Genomic DNA, 8,724 nt, shown 5'->3' on the forward strand with positions numbered 1-8,724 from the left:
AAGTTCTTTTCCTTCTTCTCTCAAATCAAAAAACCAAACCTTCCCTAAGTGTTTTTTTGTAATCTGACGTTTGCACACACACACATACCCTCCTCTCCCACATCTCTTACTGTTTTCTCCACCGCAAAGCTGTTTCCAATGTTCTGCATGGCCCCTGCCATAAACCTCCGCATGCCTTTCATGCCTGTCCAGTCAGGACCCTGCATCACATTATTACTCTGCTGGCCTGTTTTACCATGAATCTTTATGACAACAGCACCAAAGTGCCAAGAGAAACTCTTTAGCGTTGGTTTCTCAGTACTAGAAATCAAAGTTAAGAAATGGGAATTGGTTTCTTTTAAAAATGCTGACAGTTCTTAAATACATCTGCATTTGTCCAACCGGTCATCCGACGTGACGTCGAGAGTGACCGACTGAAAGGGAACAAGGCTGAGCAAATCCATATGTTAGCGAATACACATACACACACTCTATAATGCACAAATTCTACATTCTGCTTAACTTCAAGTTCTTTTCCTTCTTCTCTCAAATCAAAAAACCAAATCTTCCCTAAGTGTTTTTTTGTAATCTGACTTTTGCACACACACACATACCCTCCTCTCCCACATCTCTTACTGTTTTCTCCACCGCAAAGCTGTTTCCAATGTTCTGCGTGGCCCCTGCCATAAACCTCTGCATGCCTTTCATGCCTCTCCAGTCAGGACCCTGCATCACATTATTACTCTGCTGGCCTGTTTTACCATGAATCTTTATGACAACAGCACCAAAGTGCCAAGAGAAACTCTTTAGCGTTGGTTTCTCAGTACTAGAAATCAAAGTTAAGAAATGGGAATTGGTTTCTTTTAAAAATGCTGACAGTTCTTAAATACATCTGCATTTGTCCAACGAAGTCCACAAACATGCAAACAACAAACCCAGCCAATGTAGTCTGATTCACAATCAAATGACTCCTGTAAACTGGATATTTTACTAAATGAGTCAAAAGGAGAGATTCTAACTGATAAGTCAAGAATCAAATGACAATATATAACGTTTTGCTATTTGTAAATTTGGTCAATGTCAGTTTATGTCCACTGATGTGTGATGGTATTGATCGTTTCACAGTTTATGTGTTAGCCATCTCTAAACTGGAGCTGTGAGTTCAACAGTATATTTTTGATTCATTACAGATCTGTGCAAACTTGGACGCATTCACAATAAAAACAAAGACTTTCGAAGAAGAGGAGGCCAAAACACCATACAAAAGGATTGCAAGAGCAGAAGAGAGGAAGGAGGTAATTCCACAATGTGTGTCATCGAATAAACTTGTGTGTCATTTCTGCACCACTAGTTTGGGATGGGAGTAAGAATAAAAAGAATATAAAAAAAGAATAAAATTCTTCTCAACTGCTTATTTTTGTCTTACTTAAAGGAATAGTTCACTCAAAAATTACAATTTTGTAATTTACTCACCCTCATGTCGTTCCAAACCTGTATAAGTTTCTTTCTTATTTTGCACTTAAGAACATTCTTAAGTTTATCTTAAAAAATTTGTTTGAAAATAGTCTTGTGAGAAAGTCTTGAGTCTTGTTTAAAAATAGTCAATGACTTTTGCAATTCTTTTTTGGTGCCACTAGTAGCACAAAAATGACACACCATACGGAATAACTGTTCTAGATATATCTAGAAAAAGCCTGTGTAAACAATAACAATACAATAACTTAAAGACTTAAAGTTCTTGTCTGTCAACAATAAAGTGGGAAAGCATGCATACTGTACTGTAATGACGCTAGTATATTCAGTTTAGTTGTGGATTATATGAAAAAGTTACAATAAAAACCTGTCTATGGCATGTTAAAGGACCCGTTTGGAGACGTGATCAAGAAGATAATGGATGAAATCCACGAGCATGCTGACCTGAAGCCCCTCTGTGAGCCCGGCACACAAAATTACGAACAGTGGGTCGTACAGAAAGAGCAGAACGGTGAGTTTACTGCCTTTTACAAAGACATTCAGATATATGGAGGTTTACTGGGTCATTCAAAACCTGGAAATATCAGGAAAACGTCATAAAAATTATTACAGTTTTAAAGGCGTCAATTAAATTTCCATAAATACAAATTCCTGGTGGCACCACAAAAACACACAGTCTCAAACCTTAATTTATGAGCTGTAACGTTACACAGTTTTCCTAACCAGCCACACCACTCAATTTTTCTAGTTTGCTCTTCTTTATAGATTTAAATAACTAGATGCTGTGCTTTGTATAAGTATTCACACTAATTTTGAGCTTGTCTTACACACTTATTTGTACATGAAGTTTAACTGTATACATATATTTCTTCCAAAAATCCAGTAACAGTAAGTGAGGATCTTTGCAAAGCTCTTACTAAAATGTGGTTTCTCTTTGTGCGTCCTATGCCTCCTGCTGTCACGAATTCTGTCCATGGACTTCCGTTCATTCACCACCAGAAGTCACCCTTTCCATTATATTGACTCTCGCACAACACAAACTGTTGCATAGCACCCCGGACTACTGAACCACCCCTTTAAAAAAAAATTATAATTTTGTTGAGTTTTGTCTTTTTTTTGTTTTATTTATTTTTATCTTTTTTTGTTTTATTTATATATTTATATTTATATATATATATTTTAATTATTTAAATAGGTTTTAGGTTTTTATTTAAATTAGGTTTTAGGTTATTTAGTGTTAGTTATTTTAGTACTTCAGATTAAGTTAAGTGAAAATTAAAAATGCTACCTTGACAGCTAGCTGAAATAAAATAAGTTTAAGTTTTTTATATTGAATTTTATGCCAGTTAATGTAGTTAACAATAAAGTTGAGTTAACAATAACGTCGTTTATTTTTTCAATTTCACCATAGATATTTGCAAGAAATATTTACCCAAACCAATCAGCTCTGAGACAACTCCCAACATTAAAGTATCTTACACAAAAATAAGTAATTGAAGAACAGGGGGGGGAAACAAGCGAACAAGACAAGTGTATTAACTACTCATCTCATGATGAACTGCAAATGATGTAACTTAAACCCGATTGCTTAAAAATGACGTTGAAATTGCATAACTTCAGAATTCATGGTAAGCCCGTTTTAAATGTGTATTATTGCTACTTTTTCTCTGTTGAGAAAAAGAATGGGATTTTTACTTGCAATTATGGATACACTAAATACTTTATTTAATAGTCCAATGAGTGTACTATAAATTAAAGAACCTTAATGGGCTGATCTTGTGGCCTAACAGGAGTTATATTGTTGAACTCTTTATAAATATCGACTGTCTGTGTTGTTCACCAGCTGCTAAGGAGGAGAATCAGAAGGTGCGTGTGTGTGCCGAACATCTCCGCCAATACAACGAGGCTCTTCATCAGAGCAACACCATACGCATGTCAGACGCCTTCCGCTTCCTCAACAAATATCACAACGAAGAGCTCAAGACCAAATCCAGCCCCGATGAGGAAGGCACTGTTACAATCACAGACACTGAGCGATTCCTCTTCACTTTGTTCAAAGGTATCATAAAAACAGACGCAATGCTCTCTGGAATATAGTGGAAATAGTCTTTTACGGGGCTCCAGCGATTACTTAAGCTGTTAATAAAATAAAAATGCATGGAGCCAAGCAGAATATTTATCATCATTTACTCATTTTGTTCCAATCCTGTATTATTTTCTTCATTCCGTGAGACGCAACAGGAGATGCTCAGTAATATCTGAGCACTTTTGATGAAAGTGGATGATGCTTTATACTAACAAACAAGCATGGGAACAACATGGGAGTGAGCAAATGATGACTTTTTTTATTTTTGGAGCAGTATTGATATTGTTAAGCAGTGTTATTTTAGTATATCCTATTATAGTTTTTGTTAATTTGAATTGAGTTTTATTTTTTATATTTTCTGTTTTCATTTTAATTTTAGTAAAAGTTTTGGTAATTTAGTTGTTTTTGTCATTTGTATTAGTTTTAGTTTATTATTTTTTATATCTGTATAGTGTTTTGTTTTTTTAATAAAGTTTTAGTTTTTAGTTTATTCCATTTTAGTACTTTAGTACTAGTACTTAAATTAAAATGAGAAATGTTACTGAAAGTACTATCTGAAATAAAATAAGTTTTATTTTATTTTATATTCATTTTTGAGTAATGAATTTTATTTTTTTAGTTAACAATAATAACCCTTTTTTAACTAAAACTATTTAAAAATGTAACTGAAAATTAATTTTAGATGAAAATCCTAAATCTAAAAAGCATTTAAAAAAAATAGAAATGATGCTTACCAACTGAACTAACTGAAATAAAATAAAATTACTCAAACTGAAAAAAATGTATTCAAGCTCAATAAAAAATTACAAAAGCACATAAAATTACTCAGTTAAAATTAAATTAAATTTGAAAACATTCAACTGGAAATAACTGAAAAGTTATTCAAAATAATACTGAAGCAACACTGTTTTGGATGAACAATCCCTTTAAAATGTGTCCAGACATGCTAAACATCTTGTTGGGTAATGCTGATTTACTGTTTGTATCGGTTTCTCTTAATATTCAACAGACAATAAAGAAAAGCTGCAGGAGTTGATGGGAAAGCCTCAGTATGAAAACAACAATCTGGCCCAGCTGAAAACCAACATCCTGAAGGAATTCAGCACCAGAGAGAGAGCGAGAGGTATCATATTCACCCGGACCCGCCTCAGCGCCATCGCTCTCTGCCAGTGGATTCAAGAAAATCCCAAGTTTGATGAAGTGGGAGTCAGTGCCAGCTATCTGATCGGTGGAGGAGATCAGAGCGTGGTGAAACCGATGACTGCTGTAAGTCACTCTCAAACTCAGGAACTAATGTGTCTGCATTCATTTAAATAATTGTTCCAGGTTGCATTAGTGTCATAATTTCGATTTTAATAAAATACTGTCCTGCCATTTACAGGCAGAGCAGAAAGACGTGCTGAACAAGTTTCGTGACGGCCAAATCAATGTGCTAATAGCCACCACTGTAGCAGAAGAGGGTTTGGACATCGCCGAATGTAATTTCGTCATACGCTATTGCCTTGTGACCAATGAGATCGCCATGATTCAGGTGTGATTTTAGACTATTGCTGAACATCATGCTACACTTTCTGGCCTGTTTCTAAGGGCTTGTAGTTTTTTGTTTATTATTTACTTTAGATGCCATATGGCTCTCGGGCCGGTTTCATACGTCTCACATCTGCAGCACTTAAATGTGTAACAGGAGCCTAACTAAAAGTTTTCAACATTCAGTTTAAGCATTCTATAGCTAAAGTCTGTGTTCATCGTTTTCATAAGTAATAGCCCAACTTCTAATACCAATTTAAAATAGCCATTATCAAATGAAAAACTCAATGTAGTGATTTCCTGTATAGTTACCCAACAGAAACAAGGTCACTATGAGGCCAGATACACTTGTTTACACACAATATAGTACAATATACAGTCAGGTCCATATATATTTGGACACTGACACAATTTTCATAATTTCAGCTCTGTATGCCACCAGAACAGAATAAAATAAAATAAAAATAAAACAATGAAGATGGAAGACTGAAGTGCAGACTTTAAGCTTTAATTCAAGGGGTTGAACAAAAATATAACATAAAATGCTTAGGAATTACAACCATTTTTATACACAGTCCCCTCATTTTCAGGGGCTCAAATGTAATTGGGCAAATAAATATAATCATGAATAAAATCTTCATTTTTAATATTTTGTTGAGAAACCTTTGCAGGCAAAGACTGCCTTAAGTCTGGAACTCATGGACATCGCCAGAGACTGGGTTTCCTCCTTTGTGATGCTTTGCCAGGCCTTTACTGCAGCTGACTTCATTTGTTGTTTGTTTGTGGGTCTTTCTGCCTTTCTTTTGTCTTCAGCATGTTAAATGTTGAGATCAGGAGATTGACTATTTGATTGGCCATTGCAGAATATTCAATTTTTTTACCTACAAAAACTCCTGGGTATCATTTGCTGTATGTTTTGGTTCATCGTCCATTTGCACTATGAAGCGCCGCCCAATCAACTTTGCTCCATTTGACAATCTGGGCAGAGAGTATATCCCTATACACTTAAGAATTCTTCTGCTTCTGTCTTCCGTCACATCATCAATAAACACCAGGAACCCAGTGCCACTGGAAGCCATGCATGCCCATGCCATCACACTGCTCCGCATGTGATGTTGTATGCTTTGGATCATGAGCTGTTCCAAGCCTTCTCCATACTTTTTTCTTCCCGTCATTCTGGTACAGGTTGATCTTAATTTCCAATTCTGGCTTTTTAGATGTTTTTTGGCAAAGTCTAATCTGGCCTTGTTTGCACCTTGTGGTGAAACCTCTGTATTTGTTCTCGTGAAGTCTTCTCTTGATTGTAGACTTTCACAGTGACATGCCTGCCTCCTGGAGAGTGTTCTTCTCTTGGCTGGATGCCGTGAAAGGGTTTTTCTTTACCATGGAGAGGATCATCCAATCATCCACCACTGTTGTCCTCTGTGGACGTCCAGGCCTTTTTTGTTGCTGAGCTCACCAGTGTGTTCTTTTTTCTCAGAATGTACCAAACTGTTGATTTGGCCACTCCGAATGTTCCTACTATCTGTCTGATGGATTTGGTTTGTCTTTGAAGCCTAACAATAGTTTCACTTGTATGGAGAGATCCTTTGACCGCATGATATGGGTTCAGAGCAACAGCTTCCAAATGCAAATGACACACTTAGAATCAACTCCAGACCTTTTACCTGCTTAATTGATGTAGAAATAATGAAAGAATAGCCCACGCCTGTCCATGAAACAGCTTTTGAGTCAATTGTCCAATTATTTATGGTCCCTTGAAAAAGGGGGGAGGTACATATTAAAGAGCTGTAATTCCTTAACCTTTCCTCCAATTTTGATGAGAATACCCTCAAATTAAAGTAACTTGAATATGTTTTTGTCAGCAGCTAAAATAATAAAAATTGTGCCCGTGTCCAAATATATATGGACCATGTAGTACATAATACATAAAATGTTATATCATGAATGACAAAGTATATGCATACTTCTTAAAGGGATAGTTCAACCAAAAAATTAATTCTGTCATTAATTACTCACCCTCATGTCGTTCCAAACCTGTAAGACCTTCGTTCATCTTCGGAACACATATTAAGATATTTCTGATGAATTCCGAGACCTCTCTGACCCTCCCACAGACAGCAAGGATCCACGATCAAAGCTCAGAAATGTAGTAAGGACATCGTTAAAATAATCCATGTGACATCAGTGGTTCAACTGTAATTTTACGAAGCTACGAGAATGTTTTTTGTGCGCAAAGAAAACAAAAATAACGACTTTATTCAACAATTCGTCTCCTCAGCGTCACCCTAGAGTGCCATTTTTGAGAGTATCACGTACGTAAACAACGTATGCAACGTTATCCGCGTATGGTGCTGCTGACACAGAACAGCATACATTGTTTATGTGATACTCTCCAAAATGGTGCTATAACTGATGCGGAGGAGACGAATTGTTGGATAAAGTCGTTATTTTTGTTTTCTTTGCGCGCAAAAAGTATTCTTGTAGCTTCGTAAAATTACGGTTGAACCACTGATGTCACGTGGATTATTTTAACGATGTCCTTGCTACGTTTCTGAGCCTTGATCGTGTTACTTACATTGCTGTCTATGGGAGGGTTCTAGACCCTTTTTAGGTGGGCTTCAGCCCCCCTATTTGTCGTCTCCGCCCCCCTTAAACTATAATCAGTTATCTGAACAATCAGGCCACTGCTGCTTCCTCAAGAAAGTTTATCATTCTCGCTCGTTTATCAATCTCAATGTGGTACTCACGCGCTATGATAGATCATTACTGTGCGCACACACGCACTGAGAGGCACTGCACGGACAGCACACCAGCCTGGTCTCATGAAAGTGCGTTTCAATGGCACGATTTTCTGTTTCTATTTGGTGTGCTTATGATACGCACCTTCCCCACACCCCTAATCCTAACCATTGCATCTCATATGCACGCCAAAGTCAGTTTCTGCGTATAAATAGCACGCCAAATAGAAACAGAAAATCGTGCCATTGAAATGCACTTTCATGAGATCGGGTCATTCACTTTCGCGTCTTCTCGAGCAAATAAGCAAATACACAAAATATTATTCCACTGGCCGTCTTGACGAGTATTCAAGTAAATGCAGTCGGTTACATCTTAAATAATCAAACAGTTAAGAAAATATTGGATGTGTGTCAGTAACGGATCCATGCATTTCTTATATTAGGCTAATAATGTTAATCAAACAACAAAAGAAAAACATGAGAATCACTCACTAAGTATCTTCTGTAACTTTAAGAGGTAATTGTGTCTAATTACTTTATAAAGTAATACAGTTTTCATAAGCACAGTAAAATACTGTTTATTTAGGTAATTTGTATCGTTGTATCTAATGGTCTCTCTGAGGGCTAAGCCCCCCTAAAGATGAAATCCTAGAACCGCCCCTGGTCAGAGAGCTCTCGGAATTCATCAAAAATATCTTAATTTGTGTTCCGAAGATGAGCAAAGGTCTTACAGGTTTGGAACGACATGAGGGTGAGTAATTAATGACAGAATTTTCATTTTTGGGTGAACTAGCCCTTTAATACTGGTTGACTCATAGGGGATTTTTTTAATGGCCAATGCAAATACAGAGTGTGGCCGATATATTGCTCTTGTGTATATATATATATATATATATATATATATATATATATAAAATA

General features: G+C 36.3%; 1 protein-coding gene across 1 annotated transcript in view; it reads left to right on the forward strand.

Annotated features, from left to right (window-relative positions):
- ifih1 (interferon induced with helicase C domain 1) overlaps positions 1-8,724 on the forward strand; it is a 32,865-nt gene that overhangs the window by 19,304 nt on the left and 4,837 nt on the right. Inside the window, exons 8-12 of the mRNA XM_016248794.1 lie at positions 1,170-1,274; positions 1,840-1,963; positions 3,296-3,511; positions 4,548-4,804; positions 4,920-5,069. Coding sequence (XP_016104280.1) covers positions 1,170-1,274; positions 1,840-1,963; positions 3,296-3,511; positions 4,548-4,804; positions 4,920-5,069 — 852 coding nt within the window. The remainder of the gene's footprint in view (positions 1-1,169; positions 1,275-1,839; positions 1,964-3,295; positions 3,512-4,547; positions 4,805-4,919; positions 5,070-8,724) is intronic.

The sequence above is a fragment of the Sinocyclocheilus grahami genome, unplaced genomic scaffold (genome assembly GCF_001515645.1).
Source record: "Sinocyclocheilus grahami isolate Dianchi unplaced genomic scaffold, SAMN03320097.WGS_v1.1 scaffold891.1, whole genome shotgun sequence".
Taxonomy (NCBI): domain Eukaryota; kingdom Metazoa; phylum Chordata; class Actinopteri; order Cypriniformes; family Cyprinidae; genus Sinocyclocheilus; species Sinocyclocheilus grahami.